This window comes from Parasteatoda tepidariorum, chromosome 6, assembly GCF_982258835.1.
Source record: "Parasteatoda tepidariorum strain Cologne lab strain chromosome 6, Ptep-v5.0, whole genome shotgun sequence".
NCBI lineage: Eukaryota > Metazoa > Arthropoda > Arachnida > Araneae > Theridiidae > Parasteatoda > Parasteatoda tepidariorum.
The window spans coordinates 52372614-52389429 of record NC_141760.1 but is presented as its reverse complement, the minus strand read 5'-3'; the positions used below and the strand labels follow the sequence as shown (position 1 = coordinate 52389429).

The following is a 16816-nucleotide window of genomic DNA, read 5'->3' as shown; positions in this document are numbered from 1 at the left end:
TCAATACATTAATAGAAAGATAAAAAGTTAATATTAAAAACAAATTTATTTTATAGGAACATTTAAACAATTTTGTCTTGCAAAGTGAACTTAATAAACTAAGAATCCAATATGCCAAGCTTGTTATAATAATCTCAGATTTAATCAATTGATGTTTATTTTACTGAAATTAAAAATAAAAAAAAAACTAACAATAATGTAAATAAGGCAATATTCAAAGGCTTTCTAGCAATCCTTATACAGTGAAATATTTTTTTTCCTTTTAAAATACTGCAATCCAGTTTAAATATTTTAATGTAGATGACTCTTAACAAAGAAAACAGTCTAGAAAAATTATAACTTGATTGAAATGACTGCAATATTTGGGAAGGGAAAAATTATTTCAATGTACGAGGATTGCTAGAAAGTATTACGTACCTTATTTACATTATTGTTAGTTTTCTTTTGAATTTTAGTAAAATTAATTGATTAAATGCATGTAATAAAATTACAGTAGGAAACCGATTATCCGGAACGGTCGGGACAATTGCTATTCCGGATAACTGATTTTTCCGGTTTTCTGAATCGCTACAAAAAGCCGTTTTTTTTATTGTTAAACCCAACTAAAAAAAAAAAAATTGGAAATAATCTTAAAAATAAGAAAAAACGATGAAGTAATACACTAATGATTATTTCCAAAATGATGGTAAGGTAAACATCTTTAAAAAAAGAAAGAAAAATCGTAAAATCCTATGAGGAAAAAAAATTCTTCAAAAAAAATTGCGAGAAAATTTATCGAATTTCGTTCCGGTTTTTTGGTTTTCCGGTTTTCTGATTTCCGGATAACGGGTTCTGTACTGTAATTGATTAAATCTGAGATTATTATAACAAGCTTGGTATACTGTGTTCCTAGTTTTTTAAGTTTGATTTCTTTGCCATGAGTCAACAAGAAACATACATCATTTTTGCCATATTTTTTAAAACTCTATTCAGGACACTAAAGAAAGAAAAGAAAAAAAGGTGAAAACTAAATAAATAAGAATGTCATGAAAGTGGTGTTTCTTTGTACAAAGAATAAAAATGCAGCTAGAGACAAAGAAAAATTTATTGACAAAAATTTATGATTTTTTTTTTTTTTTTTTAAATTATTAGTTCAAGATAATGAAATTTTTAAGCATATAAAAAAAACTATTGTAGTTTACAAATTATGTATTAATTTGACTTTTTTTTTTACAATATAATGTATTTAAATGTATAATGCATGTAATTTACATTTTTAAATCAGGTCACTTTTTTTAACAGACTTGTATAAAATATGTAACCAATCATGTTACATAATTTAAATGGCATTTGATTTTTAAATGTTACATATTAAAAACAATAAACATTACAAGATATTTGAAAACTAGACAAAAGCATAAATGAAAAAATATAAACTAAGTGCCAATAAAAATGAATAAATCCAAAAAAAAAATTTAATTAAGTGCATACAAACAACCAAATAAACAGAGTAATGTATCAAATTCAATGTAAACAATTATTCCTAAATAGAAAAATATAAACTTATAGGAAAAATTAATCACAAGTATTAATTTCGAAAAAAAAAAAAAATAAATCAACAGAGCAAGTACATAAACTTTTAATTTGTAGGTCAGAAAACAATAATCACAACATGCAAAAACAAGAGTTTTCAAAAGCTCTAAACAAAATATGCAGTGCAATATCAGAGGTAAGGTCAAATGCTTTGAACAAATATAAGGTGGGAAGAAAATACTGAAAACACAAATATGATATAGAAAAACAACAAATATAAAAATATTTATTTTGATTACTAATAAATTAACAAATCCCAACTACAGGTAGGTAAACACATGCAGTGCAATGTCAAACACAAAACTTAAAACGTAACACCCAATAATGTTAATTGTACATAAACGCAGATGAAACTTACATCAACTTTTGATGTATGTGTCGAACTTAAAATTTCAACAAAATAAAATTTTTAATACAATTACTTCAAATCATAAAAATAACAAGATTTTGACTTGCGTTCCAGGCAAATTACTGTAGGAACAATTTTGTCAGTAATATTTTCAATGCACTGTGCAACAGAAATTTAATAAATAAATTATTAGCACGTAACTTAAATTTAAAACTAATCTATAAATGCGGAAAAAACCAATAACAGCAATTGAAGCTTTAAAGATGCTGCATGCGACAAGGAGCAGCAACCTTAAGCTTTATTATTATAAAATTGGAAAGATACGGGACAAGGGAGAATATGTTATGTTACTCACAGAGTATCAATTATAATCATTTAACATTCCCCATAGATACAAACATTTCCTTTTTCATAAAAGTTTTAATTCATTGTCCATTCTTTTCTTATTTTTTTTAAAAAAGAAGTGCACAATGTAAAATAGTAGAACATTAAATTGAAATCTTTTACCGATAAAAGATATTTCAAAACTATATTAATCAAAGGTGAAGTTAAAATATCTATATGAATGAATTAAAAATATTTGACAAAAGTTGTTTAAGTATGTATATTTGTTTTAAGATATTCTTAAATTAAACATATTATTTAAATAATCAACATCTTGGTTGAGTGCAAGTTTAAAGAAATTAGCTAAATTTTAAGTCGTAAATTACTTTAAATTTTTTATCAATTAAAAAGTAATTACAAATTTTTTTTAAGATTTGAAAAAAAAAGTAACGAAATTTTTTTTTTTTACTCAAAAAAGCTTATTTTTTACGGTCAATCATAATTTAATACCGAATAAAACATAAACTTTACTATCCTAGTTAATGCCATATATAAAACTTGGGAAATTTAAATACTTCTTATTAACAAAATAAATAAAACTAAAAATAATAACCTTCATTAATTATGGTCCAATTAGTAAAAAAATAAACATTAAAAGAACTTTTGTTCAGCTTAGTAACAGTACAAACATTGACAGGAATTTCAATATGCAAATTCATTTTTTAAAATCATAAATGCAATACTTATTTTCAATTTTATTACATGCATAATTATTCCTACAAATTATAACAATACATTTTTAAATCAAGCATGTTGCACAGCAAACATATCATTATACATGAGTGAATTTGTAAAATCCTGTTATAAATTAAAACATTTTTTTTCTCCTTAAACTATTAAATTAAAATAATTTTTTTTATTATATATAAATAAAAAAAAAATTTCAGATAAAAACAAAAATTTTGCAGTAATTTGCACATTTTTATTTATCTTCTCATGTTTAATAACTATTTCTTTTACAGAGTATGCTAAATATTTTAAAATAATTATAAAAACTAATTAAATATTAAAAAATAGTATTTACAGAACTAGTATTGTTTTACAAAGAGATCATTTAAGATAATTCTGACAGATTTTTCTTTCTTCAATGAAATTTTAAGCCTTTATGTTCATTCAAGTTGACTCAGAGCTTTAAAAAATAGAGATTTTGAATTTTAGATACATAACCCATTTTTATGAACTTTTATTTCACCAGCAAATAACTGATATTATTTTTTTGATAATCAAATTTCATCTCTTTTGAATACATGATACAATATGAACTTTAAATATATAGATATGATATACATAAGAATTCACATATTATACACAGATACAACTACCAGTTACGTTCAGTTTCATAGTGCTCACAAGTTCATTACAACAAATAGGAAAATCCATAATGCATAGCTTTTTTTTTGTATATATATATTAACAAAAGCCAATATAAGATGAATCAGGCAGTATATAGATCACATAATAAAAATAGTTTCTTATTATACAAAAACATATCTACCAAACAGAACAGTTCTACGATCAAAAGAGCATAAGTGAATAATTTGTACGCAGGAGGAAAAGTAGAATAGCTTAAATTACAGTTCGACTTAAGGTTTAATACGTTTACGTGGAGGTCCTATTTGTGGAATTTGCTGAGTAGCAAGAGCTCTAAAGGCATCTGCTACAAGATGGGGGTTCGTAGTCAACATAGTCTTCCAACCTTGAGTTTCCATGATTTCTGTTGCATGCAAATTCAAGAAATCTATTACATGTGCTTTTAGTTGATCAGCGCTATGCATGTCTGCTAAAATTAAAACTTCAGCAGCAGTGTTAATATTAAGATTTGAACAGATATGTTCCTCACACATTACTTTTAGTCTATCTAGAGCATATTTGTCAGCAGCAGCAAGCAAATCTTCAGCCATATTTTCAATATTGTTAACTTTACCAGTATATATATAATGTAACATCTCTCTCAACACTTCATGATCCATATCAGTTATTTCAACTCTGTTTTGTTTCTTTTCTTCCATTTCATGCTCAAACATAGCACAAAATACAGGGGAGCGGGCAGCCAAAATTGCTTTATGAGCGGCAAATTCTCGTCCGTTCACACTCAAGATAACATCGCTAAATTTTGAGCCTTCGAATAACTGGCCAAAATCATCTGAAAGATGACACTCAGGAACTTTGAATTGAATAGCACTGTTTTGACCAGATATATTTATTGAATCAGCAACCACACTTACTTCACAGTATAAAGTTAATTTGTCATCGGGCAGGAGTCCATTAGCTTCATCTAAAAGAAAATCTCTACGAATGAATTTTTTGAACCCCCAATCTTTACCTTGTACAAACCTGTATGCTCGTTGACTTTCCATGGCCTTTGTTTCTTCTTTCCTTGCATTTAGAATGGAAAATTTAAATTTCGCTCTTACTTCCGTTTTATTACAAGAGACTAGAAGTAAGTACAAAGAAAGATAATCTTTGCTTTCTTCATCAAGGCCTTTGGGGTTAACCCGAAGGCACCATTTAAGCTTATCATTATTACCAGCAGAGAATGTTGAACTTTTCAGGACTTCTCCCATTTCTTCTCTACTATAGCTAAAATTATTAATTGTCCACATAAACGAAAATTTTATTACCTTTACTTGGGTATAGCACCAACTTTCAGCAACTGATTGCGTTGCTTCAGATTGTGGTGTAGGAGGTGGCGATGGTACACGAGTCAACGCCATTGTGGCAGTCGCTCATGCAATTGATTCAACGATATAATAAATATTTTTGATAAAAATACTTAGATTTGGTGGACAAAGAACTTTTTCGATCAAAAGAGGGCAAACATCAAAATCAGGGTCAAACAAAACACATCTGTTCCTTTCTAAAGTTGCAGTAGTAGTACTTACTTAACCGAAATTCCTTGTTCCAGAAACAACAAATGAGGAAACGCGGATACTCGAGGTTATAATGTCAATGACACCATTGGGCGAAACATTCAGAGCGGACTAATTTATTTTTTATTTAGTTTTTGATTGCTAAATGTAGATTCTTCTTTAACATTTTATCTTTGTAAATCACTTTCTAAACTTAAAATATAGCGAAATAACCAATAAATTCAGAAAGAAAAAAACTTCCAAGAACAGCAAAATTTTTGAAAATGAGGAACCAATCATAAATAAGCAATCCCTTTCACTCTTATTGTTTACTCCAATAGGAATCACAGATAGTATGAACAGTACTTTTAGTGAAACTCCACTTTGCAAAGTAAAATCACATTTTTAACTGAAACATAAACTAAAAATCTGGCAATATCTTTGTGGTTTCTGTATTTATATTTGATTTTATATTTACATTTTGAGAATTAAAGACTTGTAATTTTCTATAAAACTACTTATTACTTTAACAGCTCTTCTGTTTTTACAGAAAAGAAGTAATTTTGTGAACATATTTTATGAATTTCTGCTAAAATGTCGAAATATATTGATATGAAATGCCGTGCTTTGTTTTAAACTTTTGATAATTTTTATAGATGTTTATTTAATTGCGAAACTGTTTCACTACTAATACTGAAAGTTTGGTGTCTTTTATTATATTTAGTGATGCTTATAATATGTTATAGATATATAATATGTTATAGATAAGAGAAGCAATAATTATCTATTAAAGTATCTTTACAAGATACTGAGCTTTGAAATTCTCCGGCATAAAATATTAGGCAAAACTATATTAGGCACTACTGGCAAAAAACCCTTGTGATAAAAAAAAAATATTTCGTTATAGAATTTTTCAAAAACCTAATGGTTGTAAGTATAGCATAAATTTAAAGTAGTTATGGCCCTTATTTTCCTTGCACGCTTCAGTTTTTTATCAAGTGCATATGAAATATTTAGGAGAGATTTCCGTATCATGATCTGTGGTAGATCAATTGCCAAGTCTTGGAAACTTCTGGCAAACTAAAAAAAAATTCTCAGAAAGTGATCAACTCTATAAATATAACTCGTAGCCACCCCTGGACAAACATTTACATGTTTTTTTAATTTTTTTTTAACAAAAAGTATAAAATCTATTTTGCACCCCTGCAGCAGAATTTTTTCGAGCTATTTGCAACAAAGCTCTCTAGCACTAACATCTTTCTGCAAGATACTTTTAATTATAACAAATATGTTAGTAATTTTAAATAACAAAATCGTTGTGTTTATTGAAAAAAAACTTTTTATTGAAATTTTTTTTTATTTAGCATGTAATAATTTTTTATTCTGATATTATGAGTGATATTCTCGCATTGTTTTGGTGGGAGGAATGCACAAATTATTTATTCTTCACATTCTGTAAATAATCATCACAATAAAAATAATAATTAAAAATCAAGAAATCAGTAAGTAGTAATTGCCGAATAAAAGACAGACGGCAAAATCACGCAAATCGGTCTCCTCAAATGAGTGTTTCATTTTAAAATTAGGTTGTTGTAATAAATAATATAGTATAAAAAATATCGGATTTAAAAACTATGGAGAATTTAATAGCAATAACTGCCAAAAATTTGATTGAATTATTACCTTATAATGTAAATACTCAAATGCAACACTCGAATTTTCCATATTGTTTAAATCTCGGGATATTTTAAATCGACGTTAAAATCAATATGAATTACTGCCGAAAATACAATCGAAACATAACATCGATTTATGATACAATCGGCATAAATTGAGCGTGTCAAAAAGTGATTATCTAAATGCATGATTCAAATAATACATGTAAATTTCTGTAGAAAAGATAGCTTTTTACTTTTCAAAAGAAAAATCTTACTGCAAGAATTCCGTAACGTTCTGCGACAATGTCGCCGTGTCGCTGCAATTCTGCTATGGGGTTTGGCACCTTAGCGATTGTTGTTCGAGCAACAGATCATGATACGAAAAATATCCCCAACATTTTTGTAAATCTTATTCATCAGAAGAAAAAACTCTCGATTATAATGCAATAAGAAAATTTCCATATCGATACCATGCCAAAACAATTTATTAATAGCTGAATATTGGTGACTTTGAAGAATGACTGGGCAATATATTAATACATCGTGAAATATCGATTTAATGTTTACATCATTATGTCTACATAGAGATTTTCGTTTCCAGTGAAGCATCGTAACACTGACTTCCGCCGCCAATCTATGGAAATTCACATTCGAAGACCCTTGCCTATACTAATATTATTACTCCACTGGCGAAGACAATTTTCATTTCATCTAGCTACGAAGATGCTATTGTTTTCGTTTAGCTTTGTTGATTTTGTTTGTTTTGTGATATTAAATGACGCGGAGCGACTTGAAGAAGTTGTGGTTTTGTGTGTTAATAAGCGTAGAATGTAAACTTTTTGCATCTTTTTTTTAAATCAAAATTTTACTTTTATTGAGGATTATTTTCTAAGGGACTTCTGTAACTTTGCAATTCGTGTGCATTATTTTGCCAAAATTCAGCAATATTTCTTCTTTAATTATTTTTAGAGGTATTTTTGGTATTTTGTGATCAGCATTTTCTTTAACATTGCATTCACTGTACATTTTCTTGTCTGATCTCAATTTGTTATGAAATATATATATATATAAGAAAACTCTTAGTTTTTTAGTTAGCAGTATTATTATTTTTGAAAATTCAAAACGCAGCATGTATTTATTTTTTTGTTATTCAACATTTTCAATCAAACTTTATTATTTGAAATTTTTTTTTTCATCTTTTGAGAAACAAATCTTGGTACTTTTCCGTCAGCCGGGTGTAAGCGAAAAATCGCCAGATAATGTAGAATTCCAACAAATTTCGTACAACTCTAAGGGGAATGTTAGTTTGGGTCCATGTGCTCTATTCTCTGAAGTCATTAAAAAAAGCGTGTTTTTCTTTCTTGCTTCCATCTTAATTTTTGTTTTAAAAAATGATGAAAATTTGGGAACCGAAGAAGATGCAGTCTCTTTTTTTCACGAGAAAGGTCAAGTCTCAAAAATTTTGAAAGATTTCACCATATTCTGGAAAAACCAATTATTATAAGCATTCTTTTGGGGTAAAACTGTTTTGTTTACAATTCATTACTATTTCTTTATAGTTGAACTTGTTTTGCTTACAATTAAATTATATTTGTTTATAGTTGAAAGTTTTTGACTTTTATTCCATTGATTGTTTTGTCATTTTTCTCACGTTTGGTTCCCAATTGGCGACATTTGCTCCCGGCTAACGGAAAAGTACCCATTTCTTTTAATATTTATTCTTTAATGTTATTTCTTTCAATTTTATTTAATATTTATTAGTGTTAGGTATTCTTATAGTTTTTTCTTAATTTAAGAAAAATTTATTTTTTTATTTCTTTTATCTGTATTTTTAATCTTTTTTAAAAATTTTTTTAATGCTATACATCTTTAGCTGTTTTTATTAACAAAAAAATAAAAAACGATTTTGCTGTAATTATTATTATAATTTTTTTTTTAAGAATTCAGCTCTTTGTTAAATGACTAATTATGACTAAAATTGCGTTTTCTCCCCCAAATAATTAAGAACTTTGTTTAGAACTTAAATATACAATTACTTTGTTTATTCATTTTTAAAAGATTTCTTATAATACATGTAAGTAAAATATTTTGATGTAGTTTATTATTTTTTAAACTATTAAATTTTTAGTCATTGTTATTTTTAAGAAAAAATTAAAGCAAAGCTTAGGCTTTTTTTATTTTTGGAATTCAGTCTTAAGTCAATCTATCTTTAATATTTTAGTTAAAAAGATTAAGAGATGTTATAGATATTTTTAAAGCATTTTTTTACTAATTTTTGTTATAGATTTGTTTCTTTTATTTATTTTAGATTGATTTAAGATTTCTGATTGTGTAGTTTTTGATTCAAAAGAAATAATTTATGAACGCAGGTTATATTGCAATATCTAACATAGGATACATCACAATATAGAATTTCTTACTTTGCCTTGTCCTTCCAAGTAATGGCCTACAGGAAACTGGGGGAAAAAATATCATTGAAAAGGAAAGACCAACTCAAACAGTCTAGCTCATTGCCACCCCTGAACAAACATGTACAGTCCGCAAAAAAAAAAAAGATATCACCCTGAATAACTTTTGTTCTAATGATCGGATTTTCACGATCTAAGTGTCAATCTTAATGGTTCCCGGGGGTGACCTCAAATATGCTAATTAATTAGTGCTAACTATTAATTAAGTTACGAAATCAGACACAAAAACGTACTTTCTCTGAATAAACATGTATTTTTTTTTACATATTTGGATTCCTGACCTTCAAAATAGGGGGGGTAGACAAAATTTCGAAAAAAATGGGTTGTAAATTAGGTGGCAATAAGGATTTATATATCTGGCGATGGTTTAAAAATATGCCAAATTACCTCGCCATAGAAGGGGAAATAATTTATAACAACCATAAAGAAACTGAATGAATGACAAGATGGGAAAAGATAGTGCTTCTCGTTGCTAAGCAACCAAAAGCATTTTTCGCGTTGCTTTCTGGGCTTTTTTTTTCTTTTTTTTTTTTTTAAATCTCCTTTAAAAAGGAAATTTAAATAAATTAATAAATTATTTTTGATTCTCCAAGATTACAGAATCTTTGAATTTTTATCTGACATTATCTATTTTTTTAAAGCTGTTTTAATGTAATTTGTATGACAGTTTTGAATTAAAACCAAATTTTCATAAGTTATCATAAATTTATGAAGAGTTGTAGGGTTAAATGCTTTTGCCCCTCACTTCGAGTTTCTTAGGAAAGGAAAAAAAAAAGCGACCAAGCAAAGGTGGACCTGAAAAAAGATAGCTATTCTGATGCATAATCGCAAAATTTTATAGAAATCACGGTATTTATTTTCGATAAAATTGTAAAACTTAGTAAATGTTATATGGCATTTTAAAAGCATTTTGATATATATATATATATATATATATATATATATATCATAATAAATAAAAACAAAAAAAAACACGAAGAAAATTACGAAAAATAATAAGTTTTATTTATTGCGCATAAGCTGCAAGTAAATAGAACTCATAAAATAAGTAAATAAGTTCAAAATGTAGAAAACACTTGGGAAAAATTACAGAACAATAAAAAAGGGGGGAAGAAAAATAATAATAAAAAATAAAACTGCAAGAAACGGGAAAAAAAATTCCGAAAAGAGGAAAAAAATTTCTAAAAATATCCGGAAAATAAAAGATATAATCTCTTCATCAGCTTACACGATTATATCAGCAAAAAAGTAGCACTTTCTATTATTGTATCAATATAGCCAAAGTAAAATATATCAATGCAATAGTTTGAGAAGCACTCAAAAAAATTTTACAAAAAAATTACAAATGTAATGGAACACAATAAGTAAAAATATCAAGCGAAATCAGAAAATTAAGTATAAAGAAGAAACAGAATAAAACATGAAACGAATTCTATAAAGCGAGCTGCGAATTCAAATGAACTTATTACATGAACGTGAAATTTTTAAAGAATGATTTAAAATATTTTCGAAAAAGATAGCCACATTACAAAATATGAAACCAAAAGCTGAAATTGAGCTAAAAGCTTAAATAGAGGGGTTTTGTATTAAAGTGCGTTCTTACTGCAGTGTTGTAGTGCGTTTGATTTGTTAGTTACCAAGGATGGGCCCGAAAATGGATGTGAGCAAGGAAATATTTATTATACTGGATAATTTAAAGAAGTTAACAATTAATAAATTTAAAAAAATAATATTTATTTAAGAGAAAAAAATAGAAAGGAGAAAGAAACATGAATTGCCTGTTTCGCACATAATTTTAGCCACAGATTTGCCCGACATGGATTTGCGCGGGAAAAAATTATATAAATTAACAAAGAAATATTTTGGTAAATATATCTACAATAATATACGATTAACTCAATGATATTATATAACAAATTTTATTACTTTAGTTAGGAATCTATTGTTTTTAATCAAATTTCGAACGGGTTTTTCGATTTGTTTTTTGGATAAATAAAGTTTCATATTAAATACTTATTTAAAATAGCTATAACTGTTGAAAGCGATAAACTAGATCATAAATTAAAAGCGATGAACTAGAACGATAACTATCTCTATCACACGACTTTTTTTTTTCCGAATGTCGCATACCTCCCTTAACTATATCCGTACTTCTTCAACTACGATTAAAATAAAACTTTATTTTAAGGAGCAAGTCAAGAATTTGTACTTCTTAATATTTGCAAATGATATTAAGTAAACTTAGTTTGCAGTAAAAAGAGTTGATGTTATTTACACACTCCTTTCGTTAGTTCTTTAAAAAAACATGATTAAACGAAAATTAGGTTTATAATACCCTTAATTAAACAAGAGTAACAATTGTTACAATTTTTTTCAATACTTTTTCAACTCTGACACTCTTTTCATGAGATAACTTCTTTTGCCAACGATTTTGTCCCTTTTTTTTGTTAGTTGAAACCAGCTTACGTATTCTTGTAATTTTTACATTTTATCTTTGAAATTTCAATCTCGAAAGACATGCATGAAGTGACGCATAGTCCAAAGAATCTAAGTTAAATAGTTGTAAGGCCGATTATTACGAAAACAATTAACTACTCTGGTTCAATGAAACAATTACAGTAAAACTTGTGTAAGTTGACCACTTCATGTGCATTGTTTTAGTGGCCAACGTAGACAAGTGGTCAACTTATAGAAGGGGTGGGACATTGCTTACTTTTTCGCTTCCTACATGTTGCTATACATTTAAATTTTTTTTTTTACTTGACTTAAAAATTTGATTTAGCAAATGGCCAAATGAATATCTCAAGAAATGTGTTTAAACCTAAACGAACTTCAATTTGTTACACAGAAATAATTTTAATATTTAACTAACTTTTTAAAAAAAATTATTTTGTTATTTATGCATGTGAAGTGTTTAATAAAAATAATTTCTTAAAATATCAGAACACGAAAACATTGAAAATTTTAACAAAACAAAATTATTTTAACACTTTAAAATTTATTCTGTTATTACTACACATACAAGCCTATTTGCTCACTATTGCAACTGGAAGAGCAACTTTTCAACTAACACACCTGTTTTCAATGAATGAATGAAAGAAATGGTCAAAAGCTGACTCCCTACAGTTTCCCCAGATGGTCAACTCACAAAAAGGTTTAGATTAGCTTTTTACACTATTTCACCAAACAAGTGAAATATTAACATACATTGCAAAATGACAGAAAATTTTCTGAATTTTTTTTTCAGGTCAACTTATGAGGGTTTTAGAATAGAATTTCATAATACTCCTAGACAAAATTAACTTATTTCAGTGGTCAACATACAAGATAGACAGGTGGTCAAGTTACAAAGGTTTTGCTTCTTTATTATGTAGGAAAATTTCCGTTCTTGATAATTGAGGTCAACTTATTCAGGTGTAAAACTTACAAGTGTGGTCAACTTGGCAGGTTTCACTGTATAAATAAATCATTAATATTTTTGTTTTTTTATTACGAAATATTAGGAGAAATTTGTATACATAATTTCTTCAAAACGTGTGTTAAAACTATGATTATAAGTTATTTAAGAAGAAAAAAGTCAAATGGAGTAAAAGAACAATTTTTGAGATGATGATTCTAAAAATAGCACGTTTTTCAAATCTTTTTACAATTTTTTATTTTAGTAGTTGTTTAACAAAACAAGGCATATCGAACATTTTCCTGATATAGAAATATTTTTTTGAACTGTGCAAAAGTTGAGAAATCATACAAACAACTTTTAAAGAAAATATTTTCAACTTTTTAAGACAAAAGGGTAACTTAAAAGGGTTAGCGCACAAGATTAACTTTGAATGTTGAATTAAAATTGCATGCCCATAGTTTTTTGTTCATTTAAAAAACAAAACAATCTGTTAAATTTTTCCCCTGTGCGCACATACGCATTTACTTTTCATTACTCGAATAAATAAGAAGCAATAAAAAAAATAAAATTAATAATTTATCTGCATTTTTCGTAAACAATAGTATTTTTAGTAAATAGTCAGCTGTTCTGCTTCGAATGATATTGTGTGTGATCAGTAGAATATTTTTAATTTCTTAACAAGATTTAATTCTCAGATAGCTGGCAATAATTCTAAGTTTTCTTTCAATAAGAACTTAGCAATAATTTAAAAAGTAATTTTATTTTAAAGAAAAACATAAATTAAAGTACTTAAATGATTGATTAGTATATTATTGGAAAAAAATATACATAATAGAATTTTTAAAAAATTGCATTAAAATTCAATAAAAAAGTTAGAAAAATAATTCTGCGAAACACGCACAGACAGGTAATTTACAAATTTATTTTAAGATTAAGGCGATATATAAGATGTAAAGAAGTTTTAAAAAACTCTACTCTAAACTCAGCTGCACGACAGCCCATGGAGGGCCAAGGCCTACTGTGCCCACCTCAGTTTTCTGGACCTAGGGCTCTGGGGTGCAGGAGCAGATGTTCCGGTCAGGTGGTCAGCCGAACGCGGAACCCCCAGTGTTTAGTTCCCAATCATGCTTGGTATTTATTTATCGACCCACTGAAGGGATGAAAGGCTGAGTCAGCCTTGCCCGGCCCGAGGAACGACATCGCGAAGCGCTACCGCTCAGCCACCGGGCGAAGTTTTAAGATGATTAAAAATGTTGACTACGCATTCGTATTAATAATTATAAAATATATATTCAAGAAATTGATAAATATATTATTCCAAATCTATGCATACGTATGTATATTATTGAAATTGTATCAGTTATTGAAAAAGAAAATCAAAAATTAAAAAATAATCACATTAAGTAAGCACAATCTGGTGCATAATCATATTCTATCAGATGCACGCCTTTATAAAACTAGACATTCGTTGAATAAAGTGTTTTTTATTCAAAATGTTTTATTCATAATTTCTTTACTGAATTACAAATAAATTATTAAATGACTAAAAAGAAACATCGTATTTTATAGTTTGAAAGAAATAAAAATAAAAAGATTAGCAAACGATTATTAGCGAAAAAAATATGAATGAAATTTTACACTACGCGTGCGAAGTCAAGTTCCTCGCAAGTTTATCACATTTTAATATTAATCGCCCCATTTAATCATTTTTTTATTGTCGCCAAATTATTTTTTTTAAAAATAATTAATTTTAATTTTTTTCAGATTCTAATAAATAAAAACAGTTGAAACTTTAGATTTTTCTTTTGAAAAATATGTAGATTATTATGGTATAAAAAAATTCATACCTTATAATTCAATATTTTTTCATCCTCACTTTAATTAAATAATAAAAAATAATAAATAAATATTAAAAATTATTTTTTTCATGAAATTATCTTTGGGTAAATGAGTTTTATGAGTGGGTGCAATTTTTTTTTGAATTGCTTCATTAGTTTTGAAAATATGACTGAAAACGCAAAAAGCGAAATTAACATTAAGGGGTACGAACTTTGGATCGCTCTCCTGACCAAACTATGGGGACCACATTTCCCAGATTGCGACTACCCCCTATATTTTGAAGGTCAGGAATCCAAATATGTAAAAAAAAATACATGTTTATTCAGAGAAAGTACATTTTTGTGTCTGATTTCGTAACTTAATTAATAGTTAGCACTAATTAATTAGTATATTTGAGGTCACCCCCGGGAACCATTAAGATTGACACTTAGATCGTGAAAATCCGATCATTAGAACAAAAGTTATTCAGGGTGATATCTTTTTTTTTTTGCTGACTGTACATAGTTTCTTAGGTACTTATCAATGTACGCAGGCGATAAAGTTGTCAATGTAATCCAAGTCAATTCAGCTGGGTTTTTAAAAATAAATTATTTTTTTTTATTTAAATAAATATAAAATGAAAGCATTAAAAATAAATAAATGAAATAGTTAAATTTACATGTTCATGCAAATGGATAAGTATCTTTATAAAAAATTTTTTGCAATTCCTAAATCAATTTTAAAGGTTTTGCAAATTCGTTTGGTGCCTTGCAAATAGTAGTTGCTTTGTACAGGTATTGGTACAGTAATATCCGAAAAACTATTACTAATTTTCTTAATTACTTATTATTTAAATATTTTCCTCGTTTTTCATTTATACCTTATATTTATTAAAAGAAAGTCGAGATTCAAAACAAAAAGGCAATATGAATGATTAAAAATATACTTTCTTCAATAAAAAATAAAGGCATATCCATATTTGTACCTGTTCCCACCTACTGACATTGCTAATACGCCAAACAGTTTTTGTACTTGCAAAAAAAAAAATTTTATGTCGTTTGACTATGGGCAGCTACAGCAGTTGGTCCCCTTCTATGATTAATTTTTTTTTTCAGTTTCTCACGTGTTGCCAAAATTTGGCGACTTTTTTTTGGTACAGAATCTTTGACCCAATCGTTTCATATAGAAATTTCCCCAATTTTATGGGGTATTTTCCAATCAATAGTGGAAATATTTTGTTCGTACATGTATCTAGACAACGCACATACGAACTTGAAAAGTAAAACTTGTGACCATCGATAGACAAACTATTGTATATTTTACAATAATTTATTCAAAGTAAAAATGCCAAATTTTTTTTGGTGTCTTGGCAGTTTTAGGAACTGATATGAAAATGGACTAATAAATAGGAACTGTTCTGAAAATGTTTCCAATTTGTTTTAGGAAAAATTTGTGCAGTGCAAAAGTGGGTAGTTTTCCCAAACAGGTGCCAAAATGGGAATTTTCTCTGGTTTTTAAAGTATTTTTAATGGTGCAGGCCTCTAAGAAAATATCATTAGGAACCTTTAATAAAAATTTTTCAACAGAGCAAAAAAGTTAAATGTACTCTTTGTATATTCTTTATTTATTTTTCAGAATGAAGGACATAAATTTACCTTGGACAATTCCAGCTTCTGGAAGTTCTGACCAAGATAATATCCTTTTTTTATTTCAGACATTTTAATTTTTATTTTATTGTATTATTGGTACTTATCGGCTGTATGAACCATATGTATGTGTGTCTATGTATGTATATATATATTCTTTCTACTCTACAATAATGGAAGAGACACTTTCATATTTTTTAAAATTTCTCAAGAAATACTTAAAGGACTATTTTGTAACAACTGCATAGAATTTCATAAATCTAGCTTACATATTTATGGAGATATGAACTTTTTTAAAAACTACTTTTTATATTTTATGTTTTTTTGCTGTAACTTTAAAAGTATTCAGTAAAAGTAAATAAAATATTTGGAGCAATTTGAAATTAATAGCAAAATTATTGTTTTAAAATTTGAAAAAGAATATTAAAAAATGTGCGAGATATGAGTATTTAAAGTGGATCTTTTGTAATTCGCAAGCACGGAAAAATTTCAAATTTTTTTATCACGATTTTATAGTGAATCGTATTTGGCAACTAATGGAAAATTTTTTATTTAAATTGATAAGGGATTTTTCACAAATTGAAAATTACACTACTTTATAATACCCAGACAAAAAGAGCAAAATTTTAGAGTTGCTTATTGTTTCGAGCTTTCTCTTATAAAGTATAAAAA

The 16816-nt window shown here is 27.3% G+C and overlaps 2 protein-coding genes across 4 annotated transcripts in view; one reads left to right on the top strand and one right to left on the bottom strand.

Moving 5' to 3' along the window:
• Positions 1 to 3378: 3378 nt before the first annotated feature.
• rdx (BTB/POZ and MATH domain-containing protein rdx) lies at positions 3379 to 5250 on the bottom strand. Its single transcript, XM_016049884.5, has one exon. The coding sequence runs from the start codon at positions 5017 to 5019 to the stop codon at positions 3889 to 3891; it is 1131 nt and encodes a 376-aa protein (XP_015905370.1). The 5' UTR covers positions 5020 to 5250; the 3' UTR covers positions 3379 to 3888.
• Positions 5251 to 5572: 322 nt separating this feature from the next.
• The window catches only part of LOC107437780 (zinc finger CCHC domain-containing protein 8), a 36470-nt gene continuing 25226 nt past the window's right edge, over positions 5573 to 16816 (top strand). Inside the window, exons 1-2 of one of the 3 annotated variants that reach the window (XM_043048931.3) lie at positions 5573 to 5711; positions 16134 to 16192. In XM_043048931.3, the coding sequence (XP_042904865.2) occupies positions 16135 to 16192 (58 nt within the window). In that variant the 5' untranslated portion in view covers positions 5573 to 5711; position 16134. Of the gene's footprint in view, positions 6085 to 16133; positions 16193 to 16816 lie in introns of all 3 variants that reach the window. The other 2 variants (XM_043048932.3, XM_071178672.2) reach the window with 2 other exon arrangements.